The sequence below is a fragment of the Pezoporus flaviventris genome, unplaced genomic scaffold (genome assembly GCF_033815535.1).
Source record: "Pezoporus flaviventris isolate CSIRO_AGI_PZ_B2104156 unplaced genomic scaffold, CSIRO_AGI_Pfla_v1 ptg000002l, whole genome shotgun sequence".
Lineage (NCBI taxonomy): Eukaryota > Metazoa > Chordata > Aves > Psittaciformes > Psittacidae > Pezoporus > Pezoporus flaviventris.
The window spans coordinates 5,376,973-5,392,936 of NW_026892550.1; the positions used below are offsets into that span (position 1 = coordinate 5,376,973).

The 15,964-nt window shown below is 40.2% G+C and overlaps 1 protein-coding gene across 6 annotated transcripts in view; it reads right to left on the minus strand.

Annotated features, from left to right (window-relative positions):
- The window catches only part of LETM1 (leucine zipper and EF-hand containing transmembrane protein 1), a 56,057-nt gene that overhangs the window by 1,939 nt on the left and 38,154 nt on the right, over window positions 1-15,964 (minus strand). For 4 of the 6 annotated variants that reach the window (XM_061467123.1, XM_061467141.1, XM_061467149.1 and 1 more), the window contains 10 exons: window positions 13,611-13,754; window positions 12,506-12,643; window positions 8,699-8,902; window positions 7,618-7,737; window positions 6,899-7,030; window positions 6,145-6,324; window positions 5,371-5,526; window positions 3,762-3,896; window positions 3,006-3,196; window positions 901-1,057 (listed from right to left, as the gene is read on the minus strand). In XM_061467123.1, the coding sequence (XP_061323107.1) occupies window positions 901-1,057; window positions 3,006-3,196; window positions 3,762-3,896; window positions 5,371-5,526; window positions 6,145-6,324; window positions 6,899-7,030; window positions 7,618-7,737; window positions 8,699-8,902; window positions 12,506-12,643; window positions 13,611-13,754 (1,557 nt within the window). The remainder of the gene's footprint in view (window positions 1-900; window positions 1,058-3,005; window positions 3,197-3,761; window positions 3,897-5,370; window positions 5,527-6,144; window positions 6,325-6,898; window positions 7,031-7,617; window positions 7,738-8,698; window positions 8,903-12,505; window positions 12,644-13,610; window positions 13,755-15,964) is intronic. The other 2 variants (XM_061467133.1, XM_061467170.1) reach the window with 1 other exon arrangement.

Here is a 15,964-nt window from a genome sequence, read left to right on the forward strand (position 1 = left end):
CATTGCTTTCTTACATGCAACACAAATTTAAACCACAACCAGGGCCTCAAATATCTCCAGTTTAAAAAAAAAACCAAAATTTAAAGCAAATGATCTTGAACTTAGTAGGTGATTCCAAATTCCTTTGTAAAGGTTTTTGTACAAATGTATTCTTGGCACAGCTTCTCAAGTTCCTACAATTATTCTGTATTATATGCAGCATGAATAGTACCTATGTTGCTAAACGTACAACAGCTGTTTAGAGCAACAGAGAAGATAATCAGCACTGGGACACCTTCAGTAGAAAGTAAAAATGTGTACCAAAAGGTTGACACCTTATTTTCTAGCTGGCCATAGTTTAAGTGCTATTTCTGTATTGAATAGGAAAATTACTTTCAAGGGAGTTTTAGGGCATCTCTAAAAAAGGAAACAACAAAATGAAGGAGAAATGCAAAGAAAACCTAAGAATGTTCTGCAAAATAAGAAAACACAACAAATCATGCAAAGAACATAGGTCATTTACAGTCATCCCAAAGGATAACTGATGTCAAGACTGTGGCTAATAGTGATATTCCTAAAGTAGTTCTTATAAAGCTCCTTCCCATCCTCCCTCTGATTCATAAGCAGCCCAACAAAATTCCCATATTTTACAGAACTTGACATAGGCATACAGAAAAACCTACAGCTTTAAAGGTAACATGGGTAACACACACAGCATAAAGATTATTTTTCCCCTCTGCCTCTCCTTCCAAATAGCCATATAAATTCTGAAGATGTATTATAAGATCTGTTTACAGCACATTACCAAAAACCTCATTGGCATCACTCATGCCAAAGACAGCAGTATGAATTTCAGTCAAAACAGGTATAACATCTGAAGGATGGCTGGCCTGATTTTCTTTAAGTAGTCCATAGACTTACCTTAACAACATTATTGATATCAATTTTGCCATCCTTGTTTTCATCTAGTGTCTCTGCAATCCTGGTCAGCTTCTCCTCTGGAATCTTCTGAATTTGTCTCATCACATTAATTAGCTCAGCAATACTGACGAGATTCTCCCTGTAGAGCAAGCACAGTCTGTACATGGCAAGCAGTTACTCCAAAGGAGCAAAGTTGACAAAAAACAGTACTGAAAGTCACTACACGGCAGGTGATTAGTAAAAACATTATTTCTTTAGAATCCTGAACACAATGCAAACCAGCAAAAATGAGTTACTGAACACCAAACAGATTTCCAATGAATCTGCAGCTTACCATCAAATCTCATTCTTTTGGTTACCTCAAGCTTTATTGCACAAATACAGGTATGCAGTAGTCATGTGAAATTAAGTTTAGCACAGTTTCTGTGCATCTAATGTCTTTTCAGCCCCCTGCCCCATTTAATAAAGGTGCAGTGCCATGCACCTGCCATCCTTCTAGATTGAGAGGCTGGCCTACAAAAAATAAATGCAAGTCACAGGAAAACAAAAGCTGAGAACTATTGATTCAGCACTTCAGCTCTTTTGTTTTAATAGACTTCATTTGCTCTTATCAAGGAATAGACTTTTTAGAAGAAAGGACTAAACTTGACATTGTGAATAGCAGGTTTCAGACATTTCCACTGTCTGCTTAGTGATCTCATGAAGCTAAAACTGTCTGTATTCTGCCACCTAAAGCCTCTGCTTGCCTATGTAGTTTTGTTAATTTGAAGAACCATCTTCCAGCACAGCTCAAGCTGAAATGCAGGAGACAGTGAACCCAGTAAATACAAAACAAGAGGGCTTTATCAGTATAGTCCTAGCTCCATACTGCATCCTAACCTCTGGGCACAAACTGACTTTTACGCCAGGAGCATTTCTAAGCTGCCACTAAATGTTCTGGACTTGTGTTGTTTCTGTGGCTCTCAATGGCTTGGTGATGCACTAACTTCAAATTTAAAAACCAAGCCTTCAACAACTAAGCAATCTTTACTGATCTTCAGTCATCCACAATCACATAAAGAAATTATCCACAAACCCATCCATTACATAAAGTATAATTACAGTCAGTACAAGCAGATTTTATATTGTATCTTAAATTCACTAACTTGGATAGTTTTGATCAAAACTTTCCTGTAGCACCATTCCTATAACTGCCTTAGTCTTAACATTTGAAACAAATGACCATTTGCTCTGGAGACTGAAAAAAATCCCCAAAGTTTAAAAGCACCAAAAGCAGAATCCGTATTTCCTGTTTAGGAATGCTCTGTGAGAGCTGGGAAGCTCTCCTAAGGAATCACATAAAATGGGGCAAGCATAAACTAGATGAACATAGCATTCATAATCACAAACTCTGAGAATTACAGTCACAGTGTTTAAGTATTTCAGTGCCTGTAAGATGCAACATATGACCCTTCAACGTGATTGCCTGAAAGACTCTCCAGTAACGTTAAATGTTGATAAATGCATTTTGCAATGAAGTTATCACTCAAGATCTCTCTTCATAAAGCTGTAAGTGTATTAAAGTTGAAATGAAGCAAATTGTCAGAAAGGGACTACATAAAATTATCTCCTTACTCCAATTAGACCTATTCCTTTATTTCTCTCCAGATACAGAACAGACTTTACTGCAATAGTTTTCCTCACTGTCACTTTCACTGCTAAAGAACAAACACGAATGTGCTTACCGCACTGCTGTGTGCCTTTGCATTTCATCACACAGGGCAAACCTACTGCGTGAGGAGCATGACTAAAGATATGATTTCACCTGCACCACCATTAGGGCTAGAGGTGTGAACAGGATGGTAAGATACTCATCAACACTGACATTTAGAACCCCTCAGGACTGGCATCTGGGGAATAACACCTGCTCCTTTCCTTCTTCATTTCAATCGTATTTAACATACCTTAGAAGAGAGAAAATCTACAGCACAATTTTGTTTATTTCTAAAATAAATTATCTTAACATACTAAACAACAACTCACTCTCTAATTCTCTTCTAGTCACACATTTGACAAAACCAAGAATGAACACTTAAAGACACATTCAGTGCTCTCGAGTCACTTACCCAGCAGGAGGACCATCAGCACCTTGCAGCCGTACATCCACCGTCTTTTGAGCTGTCTCTAATTCATTGATAATTTTGTCTATCTGACCAATCATTCTGTTCACCCTCTTGGTCAATCTTTTGCTTGCCTTTGACTCTTCCACTGCCTCTTCCTGGCCAGTTTTAGAGAGCTCTTTTATCTCTTGTAAATCCTAAAAGAAATGGTCAGGAGAGAGAAACACTTTTGTCAGGGTAAATTCTCAACAACAGACACTACTGACTTTGACTAGAATTTCAAGACAGGAGCTATTTGTAAATGAAATGCAAATGTATAGACCTATAAAGTCAAACTGGAATCAGAACAATGACTTTTAGCAATGCCGCCTTTTTCATGCACCCCTTAAATGTTATTTTCCACCTCTTTCTTAAGGTTGGGTAAGATTCATCTTACTTAACTTGAAGTACCTGTAATAATGACATCTATGTTTGATAAGACAGGACTGCAGCATACAGCACCTGTTAAGCCTAGCCCCACTGGGAATACAAGCAGGAACAGGATTCTCATTTGGTGGGAACTACTCAAATTACTTTAACTAGGCTTTAAACATGTTATACAAATGAGGCTCTACGTTGTCCCATACAAAGTTCATTCACTCAGCTACTAACTACAGGCTCCCAGACATCCAAGCAAGATCATCTTTAAATGTGTAAATCATTTATGCTAAAACTAAACATGACCAGAAATAAAAAAAAGAACTTCCACGCCCCATTCTTCACCTCATTGTACTCCTGGATATCACCCTTCAATTCCTCAAGCTCCTCTTTTTCCTTTGTTAATGATTTTTTCTGTTCCTGCAGCTTGGCGCAAGCATCATTCAGCATGTCAATCTCTTCCTTAGTGATTTCCTCACCCTGTAACAGAAAATACATATAAATTAGTGAGAGACACATTGGTGATTTTCACAGAATTGCTAGGGTTGGAAGGGACCTCTGGAGATCATCCAGTCCAACCCCCTGCCAAGGCAGGGCCACCCAGAGCAGGTTACACAGGAATATGTCCAGGTGGGTTCTGAATGTCTCCAGAGAGGGAGACTCCACAACCCCCCTGGGCAGACAGTTCCAGTGGTCTGTCACTCTCAATGTAAAGAGGTTCTTCCTCACGTTGAGGTGAAACTTCTTGTGTTTTAGTTTATGGCCATTGCTCCTCCTCCTGTAGCTGGGCACCCACTGAAAAGAGTCTCGCACCATCCTCCTGGCATCCGTCTTGGAAATATTTATATGCATTCATGAAATTCCCTCTCTGTTTCCTCTTCTCCAGGCTAAAAAGACCCAGCTCCCACAATCTCTCCTCATAACAGCAATGCTCCAGACCCCTGATCATCCTTATGGCCCTCTGCTGGACCCTCTCCAGTAGCTCCTTGTCTTTCTTGTACTGAGGAGCCCAGAACTGGACACAAGACTCCAGATGTGGCTTCACAAGGGTTGAGTACAGGGGGAGGATCACCTCCCTCAACTGCTGCCACACTCCTCCCAGTACATGCCAGGATACTGCTGTCCCTCCTGGTCACAAGGGCACACTGCTGGCTCATAGTCAACTTGTCATCTGCCAATACTCCCAGGTCCTTCTTACCTGAACTGCTCTCTAGCAGGTCATCCCCAGCCTGCACTGGTGCTTGGGGTTTTTCCTTCCCAGATGCAGTACCCTACGCTTGCCCTTGTTGAACTTCATTAGGTTTCTCTGCCCAATTCTCCTGCCTATTGAGGTCCAGCTGAATGGCAGCACCTTCTCCAGGTGTATCAGCCACTATCCCCAGTCTCATATCATCAGCAAACCTGCTGAGGGGACACTCCAGCCCTTCATCCAGGTCACTGATAAACAAGTTGTGTAAGACTGGACCCAGTATGGATCCCTGGGGAGCACCAGTGACTACAGGCCTCTAACTTGATTATACTCTCTGATCATGATCCTCTGAACTCTGCCATTCAGCCAGTTTTTGATCCACCTCACTGTCCATTCATCTAACCCACATTTCCTAAGCTCACCTATGAAGATGTTAAGGGACAGTGTCACGAATGTTAACTATACATAGATTAAACACGCATAGATCTATTACATCTACAGCCAGTACAAATGTCCCCCTAGACAGGCATGTTATTTTCAGTAACACAGAAAGATAAAGGAGACACCAAGAGATGTTTTGTGCTGATGTCAATTTCTGTACTGGTGGTTAAGAATTTGCGATCTACTTATTAGCTGGTTTTAAGTGACAGAGTGGGGTGAGAGGATTAAAAGTGAAAGACAGTCAAGCAACTTACCACAGCTCTTACAGGGACACTTTGATTCTTTACATTAAAAAGTATGAAAAAGTACATTTATCCAGATTACCTTAATGCCTTCCAGTACCGGTGCTGTATCTTTCAGTGTCTCTGCGTGCATCATCATCTCTGCCTTTGCCAGTTCTTGTTCAGTATCCACAGCTATCTGACTTTTCTGAACTTGCAGAGTAGCTGCTTCAAGATCTGCTGCTGATTCCACATCTTTCTGAATTTGAAAGACCCGTGAAGTTTTAATTAAAACAAAGATAACATTATCTGTATTAGCATCAGTAAAGAACAACTTCTCAAAATAGGAACAGTTGCCAAAGTACACTGGGGTACTTTCATGAGAAGACAGTGTTAAACTGTAACATACTGAGTGGTTTCACATTAAATACCCACTTGCACTTCATGAACTATGACTGTGAGCTCTGGAGGCTTAATTCACTAGTAAGGCAGGCCAGCAGCTTTTAGAGTCAGCTACTATACAATGACATTACCAGGTTAGTGTCAAATAGGAAAAGCAAAAGATAAGATTATCTGAAGTACAAGTGGAGGAAATAAACAAAAAAAACCCCACCATCTTTGCTAGACGAATAAAGGGCTTCTATTACTCTAATAAAGAAGAAAGAAAAATCCAACATATGTAAGACTGAGACAATCTTTTGTTCCACAGTGAACCCTTCTCTGTTGCAATCTATTTTAATATTCTCTCACATCTTTCATATGTGGATTTAAAGTCCAGTTTCATGCAGGTAACACCCAGAAGAGAGGCAGTAACTCACAACATACAAGTTTTTATATCACTGACATATATTTCCCAATAGTTGAGGGCAGAACTTACCACAGCTGCAACCTGAAGCGTTTCTTTGGCTTTCTCTACAGCTTCAGACAATCTTTCCATCTCTTTTTCTTCATTTTCTTTTCTGATGGCTTCCTCCTCCTGAAGCGTTGCTTCCAGACGTGCTTTGTTATCTACTTTTTCACCTTCAACTTCTGCCACTTTGACTTGAGCCTCTCTGGCCTAAAAATAATGGAAGAAGTCTATTAAAGTCTATATTTGTGTATATACATATATGTCTACATTATGTAAGAAGTTTATACATCGTTACTGAGATAGATAGTACAGGTATGCTGATACAGCTGAATACAGCTAACCACCCCCAAAGTTACCCTATTTCTTTGAAAAAAGAACTTTCTACCCTGAAATCATTTATGCTCTTCATTCTCTTTCTCTCAAGACTACCAATTATCTACTCAGATCATTTCTCTCTCCACAACATCATCAATATTTTCATGTATTAATGTCTTTATATTGACCAGAGCATAAATTGCTTATGTAAGTAAAAAGTGTATGCTAAATCTTTTTATGCTATGACTGTCTACAGTCATGCTATCAAATACTGCCTTTATTTGCTTTATTCTCAAAATCCTCCACATATAAGCCAACTTCTGTGTTCAAAAGTCACTCCAATAAACCAACCCATGGTTCAGCTTTCAACAAAAAGACAGGAACCAAGAAGAGCATCTACTTCCCTGAATGGATTTTCAGCAATGACACTGAAAGCTGGTTACAGACCATGTATGTTAATACTTACAGCACTCTCTGGTAGTGTCTGAAGTGTTGTTTTGAGCTGATCAGCTGGAGAAAGGGTATCAGGAAGATACATGGCTCTGGATAAAATCAGCAATGAAGTAGGAATTTCCTGGTTCAGGTGGAGATCTAACCACTATAAATGCAATATACAAAACAAGTCTGCAACTTTTGGATGTTTTTATTTCTTTACAGCTCAAATGAAACACACACAAAGTAGTAAATACTTTTTTCTTTACCCACTATGCATCAGTCACTATCCTGACACAAGAACTATGGGCTCTAAACAGTTAAGAATTGCAGTAATTGCATTTAAATACATGAAGTATTTTGCCTAAAGAAGTATTTCAAAAAGTGCCGAATGAATATTCAAAAAAGTGTTTTGTTTTACATGCATCTTCCTCTAAAGCAGACAACACCAAACGACAGAGGACTGATCTACTAGGAGAAAAGTCCTTACAGGGTAATACAAATAATTAACAAAACCTGCCAAAACTGCAAACATATAAGTATCTATTTGCATGATCAAAACATCATGGCCCAGTCAAAAGCCCACTGCTACTACTTACTTACACAGTACAAACGACAAAGCTTACTAAGGAGAAAGACTGTTTTAGCCAAGCCTTTAATGAGAACAGAAGCAAAAAGACTTCTCAGAACCATCACAAAAATCGGAGCTAGCAACTGAAGTTAAACTGTGTATCCAGCCTTACGAAAACATACCTGTTTAAGCTGTTCCTTGAGACGTTCTTGCGTCACACCAAGAGCTCTCATACCTCGGGCACGACAAGCTGCCTGCAGTTCTTTAACAGTCAGACTGTCAACTCCTTCTTCAGCAATAAGCTGCGCAAAGAATGAAACAAATCTTAACATGTAAGAAGAACCATCAGCGAACACCCAGAGTCCGTATTTTTACAACGGCCACTAGAGGCTGCTGTGGTAACACAAAAGAGCCTCCACTTTTTAAACAGTGAACATAGAATCACAGAATGGGTTGGGTTGGAAAAGACCTTAAGATCATCCAGTTCCAACCCCCCTGCCATGGGCAGGGACACCTCACACTAAACCACGGCACCCAAGGCTCTGTTCAACCTGGCCTTGAACACTGCCAGGGATGGAGCATTCACAACTTCCTTCAGCAACCCATTCCAGTGCCTCACCACCCTTACAGTAAAGAACTTCTTCCTTATATCCAATCTAAACTTCCCCTGTTTAAGTTTTAACCCATTACACCTTGTACTATCACTATGGTTCCTAATGAAAGAGTCCCTCTCCAGCATCCCTGTAGCCCCCCTTCAAATACTGGAAGGCTGCTATGAGGTCTCCACACAGCCTTCTCTTCTCCAGGCTGAACAGCCCCAACTTTCTCATCCTGTCTTCATATGGGAGGTGCTCCAGCCCCCGATCATCCTGGTGGCCTCCTCCGGGTTTACTCCAACGGCTCCAACATCCAACTTGCTCAAGCATCATACTGTAGTTTAACAGCTACATAAAGGTGATGTCAGTCTCTAAGTCAGTATTTCTAACAGCTCCCTTACAAATTATACTTTCAGAGAAAGGCTTTTCTTTGTAACATAATTACTTTCATTGTAATTATTGGCAGATTAAAAAAAGGTCACCTTTTTCTTTCCGAATTTACTTCTGATTTTAAGCTCTTCAAGCTTTTATGTTCCAAGTTAGCTCAAAAATAAGACAACTGAGACAAAAAAAGGAAATTTCCTAGAAAGAGACATGTATTATCCACACACACTCATTACTCTTAGGCAACAAAATTATTAAGCAGTGCCTCTTTAGAATGACTCACTTTGTCATCTGCTTTTATGCTTCTCAACCTCATAGTCAGCTGGAAGCGGAGAAAGTTATTTGTCCCAATTGACTGAAGTTCCAGCAATTTACAAAGTGCCACCAACTGAGGCCTGGTTAGATTGTCCAAAGTCAACTCGTCTTCAAATAGCTTCGAGAACCTTAAGATCTCCTCATTACTGGGTCGTTCACCAGTTTCCCTGATCTGTAAGAAAAAACAAGCACACACAAAGCTTGTCAAAGCAAATGCTGTTGTTGGCATTATTGTGAATAAAAATATTCACCTCATTTGTCAATCACGTTGGGGATAAGAAACAGGACACAAGGAAGACATGGAAGAAATTTTATAACAACAACCGACTTATTATAAAAGGCAAAACTATTGATGTCATTGATAATTGCCAGCCACACTGCATAATATACTTAAGATAAAACTAACAGAAGTTAGATGTATCTGTATACTGATGAGCAGGTCTCTGAGTCGGTGCCGACATGAGATACCTTAAAAATAATATCTGAGTGAATAAATAGTTGCTACAGAAGTATCGCTGGCTAGTATTCTTTTTGGTCCCAAACTCACTAATCACAAAAGCACATAAAAAGCATCACCCTGTGAAGATAAAGTGAGAAATACATCCAAAGGCTAGAAATCTGCAATGCTGGTGTCCCTATGAGGCACAGATCTGGACACTTACCTACCTCCTCTCCAAAACCATGTTTGTTGCAATACTGCTTTGCTTTCAGTTCCCCACTGTTCTGCAGCACCCCAGTGCAAATGCACTTGTAGTTGAAGTTACCCCAAAGTATAAAACACTATTTGGGAAGGACTCCACATCCTTCTTGATGGAAGGTATATGAAACTACTTGTACAAACTCAAGCTTTTAAGTTGTGTGCTGCCAATAACACTTCACAGTAACTAAATTCAAATACTGGAAGCAGAAATAACTGCTCAAAGAAGTAGAAAAAAGGATTATTCCTTGGTCTCATCAGATCACCTGTATAAATGTTGATTTCTTCCTATTTTAAGTGTACCGTCATCAAGTGCTTATTAGTGATATTACTGAATCCAGAAACTACAGAACAATGAAGTACTTCCAGTCACTTAACCCCTTCAGTCTTTACAGTAAGTACGAAGATCTCAATCACCCCACACCTTCCCCAAGCCCCCTTCCTTCTTTAAAGCCCTATAAAGAAAGCATAAGCTAAGTGACACAGAGTCTGAAAATCTAACATTACCTATACAGCCTCATTTATCATGCCTACCCGTTTCACTTGCCAACTCAAATCCCTCATGAACTGCTGAGTACAGGAAAAGGTAACATATTTGGAAGACAAGACTGAATGAGTGTAAACCTCCACAATACTTGTGTAGCAAAGAAACCAAACCAGAAAAAGAAAGGTCAAAGGCCCTGTTGCACTTCACCAGCTCCTTTGCTGTAAGAGCCAGAACCAGAACTTCAAAAACATGGAAAGTATTTTCTTCCTTGTTTAAAACCGAATTTTGGCAGAGCCAAGTGTATGTTTCTCGAGATGACAAACAGAAAGTTTCTAGTACATCACTAACTACAAAGTAACACAAACTGTGGAATTCTGCAGCAAACAGGCTAAGCCGTCAATGAGAACCAACAGAAATAACTATCAATGGTTCTTGCAGCATCAAATATTTCACTGCAGAAGCAGCTATAGAAGAATAGCAAAAAGGTGGGAAACATTTAAGGTTCTTCTGGCTCTGACATTAGCTAGTACAGTGAAATGAGGTCAATAAAGTTTGTTTCGATGAATGAGAAATACATAGCTGTAAAAAGCACACCCACACACTTGAAACTTCTTTTTAGTCAGAGGAACTCAGGACTTCCTCCATCAAACGTGGAGCGAGACATCACTTCTTTCCATAGAAATTAACCACCAGATGTCAATTTTCAGTAGCAGTTCTTTCAGAACAAAATGCAATGTTCCAAACATGAAGCATGGCCGTGGCATGCTCCCAGCCTCTGCAGTGTCAGTGCTTCAGCTGCCTACTGCTATCACTAACCATTTAAAATTTCCTGCAGCTGAAAAAGAACAGAAACAGATGAAGACACAGAAGCTTCAAAGTACATGGACCTTGCAAGCACATACTGACTGCCAGAACCTGCCAATATCATTATCTGCTGTTGACATGACCTTATTACGCCACCCTTTAAAACTTCATTCTCAGCTCTGCCAAGCAGGAAAAGCCCCAGCTAGCTGATAGAACTTACAAAGTTCAAGTCTGGAAATCCCCTGGCTTATGTGCCTTTTTCTGTGCAAATACATACTCTGCCCAAAGGAGGGGACTACACTGTTACTGTCAGCAAAGCACCTGGTCACGGCTGTTAACTCAATCTTTCCTATTCAGCAGCCCCACAATTCAGAGAAATCAGAAGCGTGAGCAGACTGAAATAAATCCAATCCTGAGAAGATTTAAGAAGGTACCTTTCATCTTTCCAGGAATACCTTACCATTACCTACAGCTTGATGAAAAGGAACACAGTCAAACCTAAAGACCATCAAAGCAGGAGGCAGATATAGAATATTTAATGGTTGGGTTGGAAGGGACCTTAAAGCTCATCCAGTTCCAAACTCCTGCCATGGGCAGGGATACCTTGCACTAGATCAGGTTGCGCCAAGACCCGTCTAGCCTGGCCTTGAACACTGCCAGGGATGGGGCAGCCACAGCTTCTCTGGGCAACCTGTGCCAGCACCTCAGCACCCCCACAGTATAGAATTTCTTCCTAATATGTAATCTAAATCTACCCTCTTCCAGTTTTAAGCCATTCCCCCTTGTCCTGACCCTACATGCCCTCTCTGGATTTCTTGCAAGCCCCTTCAGGCACTGGAAGCTGCTCTAAGGTCTCCCCAGAGCCTTCTTTTCTCAGGCTGAACCAGCTCAGCTCTCTCAGCCTGTCTCCAGAGCAGAGCTGCTCCAGCCCTCACAGCATCTTCGTATCCTCCTCTGAACAAACTCAAGCAGGTCCAGCCCCTCTTGTGTTGGGGGCCCCAGAGCAGAACACAGTCCTACAGGTGGGGTCTCGTGAGAGCAGAGTAGAGGGGGAGAATCACCTCCTTCTGTCTGCTGGTCACACTTCTTTTGATGCAGCCCAGCACGTGGCTTTCAGCCCAGCACATTGACAGGTCACGTTCAGCTTTTCATCAGCTGAAGCCCCCAAGTCCTTCTCCTCAGGGATGACATTCAGTTTCTGTGTCAGCAACTGCTTGTGAATAGAAAAATTCTGTACCAAACACAGCACTTGCGTTCTATGAAAACCCCAGATTATACCATGTTCTAGTCAGCATCCCAAAGGATTTCAGCATTACAGCAACTGTGCATTTAAAAAACTGGCTTTATAAGCAGAATTAAATTTGACAAAAACATTTTACTTTTCCCCCACTAAGTTTTAACCAGTTAATCAGGAAAGAACTCCTCTGTCCCACTTTTTACACCCCGTGTTCAAAACGGAGGTCAAGAACTACAACTAACCACTGAACGCGTATTTTCTCTCTTAGAATTAGCTTATTAACGAAGTAAGAAACAAGAAGTGAATGAGCAGAAATATACCGCACCTAGAATGAAACAGAGTGAAAGTACCAGCTAGAATACCAAAGCTAAGAGCAGTAAAACTTCAGCACACTGAAGTATTACTTGCAAAGAAGGAATCTATCCTAAAGAAGTATTACATCCTGGTTCTTCAAATCCCATGGAATAAAGCTATCTGATGATTACCGCAGGCCACAAAACCAAGCTGTTTTCTTGGTAAGAAGAGAAAATGTATTTTTAAGAAGTTTTACCTTTTGAAAGAATGTTGAAAAATCTTTTGCAACATTTCCTTTGGCCGCTTTATTTTTTAAGGCCATCTCCTCAATGGTGTCTTGAAGGAATTTAGCCAACTCAAGCTTTACTCTCAATTCTTTCTTCAATCTTTCCTCCTGTAAAAGAAGATGTTTGGTTTTAAAAGTTCTTTCCAGACATAAGTGCACTAAATACCGTTTCTGCCTTCAAACAAGTAATACAGAGCACTCCTGAGCACACAGCACAAGAGGACGTTTGCTCTTACCAAAGACCCCCAAATCATACTGAAAAACTGGCTGATCAGCTCAAAGCTCCATGAAACATGGGATGCAGTAACAACAGAAGTGCAGAACAAGTGGCCTCACCTGCTAAAACCAACATGCACCCACTGAATTAATAACAAAAAGATACAAACTAACCAACTGGTTTGGGTAATTCCCAGCTCTGGCATCCAGCACACAAACACTACAATACACCTCCGGAATTCATCCCAGAACTAGAAATGAATGGCTACTTAGATCCAAGTATACAATCATGACTGATCACATCTGTGACTGACTGGGATCCCGCTACAAACAAACCTCATGCAAGTCTTGTGTGCTCTGAAAGTGAGAACTTTTGGGGCTTTTTGGTGTGTTTTTACAAATCTCTAACTAACTAAAAGAAATACAATTTAAATAAAGCAATGCATGAGAAGCTATTTTAAATATTAAGCACACAGACAAAAAGTTTGCATCAAGGACTCAAATATTAAAACAAAATCTGCCTATTTGAATACAAAGTAAAAAAAATGAAGTTTCATAGCTTCATTTCTGCTTTGTAAGAGTCATAGAAGACGGAGATGAGGAGAGCAAAAAACCAAGAGAAGCTTCCAGCTTGGATACCTAAGCACCTGCACATACGAACAGGTAAACCAGAATGGCACTGGCTTGTTGTTATGTGTTAACAGCAAGATCATCAAAACAACATAAAGAAGACAAAAGCATCCCCCTAATACAGAAGAAAAATCTTAACTTATAGAATTTTTCTTATTTCTTTCTTTATCATGGAAAGGTCTATTTTTCCCAAACCATATTACTGGATTCTAAATTCAGACCTGCTTACCTTTTTAGACTTTGTCTCAAATGTAGAGGGAAGCATATTAGGGAACAACTTAAGAGCTACTGGCAGCAAAAATTCCATGAATGGGACCACGAGAAAAACTAGGAAAGGGACCAAGCGGAACAAGTCAGCACATATTCGAAGAAACTGGAAGAAAAAAGGAAAATACATGTATTGATAAGCAAAATCTAAATATTTATATAAAAATACCTGATATGATCATCCAAGTTATCACTTACACTCTATATATTTGCTACAATGGAAATTCAAAGTAACACAGAAAAAAAGATGTGACAAAGTCAGGTTTTAATGTTGCTCTATACTGCTGAGCGCCAGAATTTCACCAGTTTTCAACACTATAGAAAGTATTTCTAAAGCCTGGCTGTGTCTCAATAGGATTACTGAACAAGTATCCCATTTAAACCTCTTAAAAGCACCTGAAAACAGGAGGTGGTCATTTGTTGTCGTTAAAGCTGCTTAACTTCTTTTATTCATCTTTATTTGTGCTCCACCACTTCTTACATGCATGAGCTACTGTGGACTAAGTAATCAAGAATAAAATGAAATATCCCTCCCCCTCTGCCTCGTAACAATTGTAATGTACATTTAAATCCAGGGTAATGAGCCCAGCTTGGTAGATTCATTTATTTTTAAATCACTGCTTTTCTAGAGCAGTAATCCTCTGAAGCAGGCCAGTGCATTAGTTACTGAATCCTTAGCGCATAAAATAAATACTGCCCTTTTGATTTCTATACACCCACAAATGTATGTATAAGGCTATAATCAAATCTTTCAGTACTCACTGGAAGCTTAATAACTTGGTTTATATTGGGGAGTGCAGATTTCGTTTGACTCTGCCTCATTTTACAAAGCAAATAACAGCTTATGGGGAATATTGTTAGTTCCTAAATCAGACTGAAGGTCAGCACACTACTGCCAGAGCACTGCTGTTCAACATCATCATTTTCTAAACACAGCTATGACTGGCAAAACCTGGCAGCATAAATGGTATTACAGAAGTAAATGCATGTTTCCCCCTCCATCCTGATACACGGATTGACTCCACAACTCGTTGAAGTTGTAAAGTAGGTATGCTTTTATTCAGCTCTGAGGTGCATGGGGATAGCTCCTCCAAAGTATGCCCACCCAGGGTCGTTTTTCCCTCTACATTTATTCTCTTAAGGTATACATATGCATTAGGTTACTCGATACGCCTATACATATTTAGTATCTATCCTCTCCATCCCTTTCTCAGGCCAATCCAGGGGAACAGCAGCAACAACCGGCTGCATGTGGCTAGGGTGGCTTTGCTAGAACGCAAAGCCAGTAAAACTTCAACCATTGCTTCCTTAGCATAAAACCAGCCAAAATCCTATGTACTGTTTGAGGAATGTACAAACTCCACAGACACAAAGTTGGACATTTTGTTTTGCATATAAAAAAAGTCAGTTTTCCAGAAGGGATGCTTTGGTCTATTGTTTACAGGCACAGAGATATTTCCATTCATTCCAACCATGGAAGATAAATGACTACTAAGGAGTTTAAACAGATGTAAGAAAGTTTGGAAGAAAATTTTAAGTCAGAACAAGTCCATTTTTCTCAAAAATTTCTATAGAGGGGAGCACAGAGTTCATATTTCTAGCCAGTACCTATTTTTAGACAGGAGGTGCAAGTATTTGTACAGGGCAAAATCCACATCTAGGAAAGCAGTTTTATGACTGGATTAAGCTAATCTAATGCTAACCTGAGACAATGTATGTAGAGTCATGAACATGCACTGCCAGTCACAGTGTGAAGGTACACCACTGATTCAACTAAAACTAACTCATAAATACATACACACTACACAAACAAGCAAAAGAAGATCAATACAAACCAAAAGCTAAGGTGTTGGAAAACTTAAGCACCAAGCAGGACTGGCCTTTTTTGCAGCAGCACAATCCTGGATCATCTTCCATAAATCATGAAGCTGCACCCTCTGCTATTTCGAGGAAAACAGCCTTGCAAAGGAACCTAATACAATGGTGCATGATTACACACACATTATCTGGCAGCACAGCATGAAAAACTTGTGACTACTCTGTACCTGCTGCTACAGTTCTTGTATTCCATTTTTCCCACCCCTGCAGGGCTGAAGAGTTTGTAAAGCTGATGTACTTGCCACAAACTCCACAATGATTGCCATCTCCCTGCCATGCCCTGAACCACCCTGCTGTGGGAGGCAGCGCTACAGCAATTAGTTTTTAACCGCCAGTATCATATTTTGCATGTTGTACTTTTCCCTGCCTTCTCCCCCAAGCATAGATATGTGATCCTGCTGAAGCCAAACTGTACCAGCAATTGTAAAAGCTGGATTT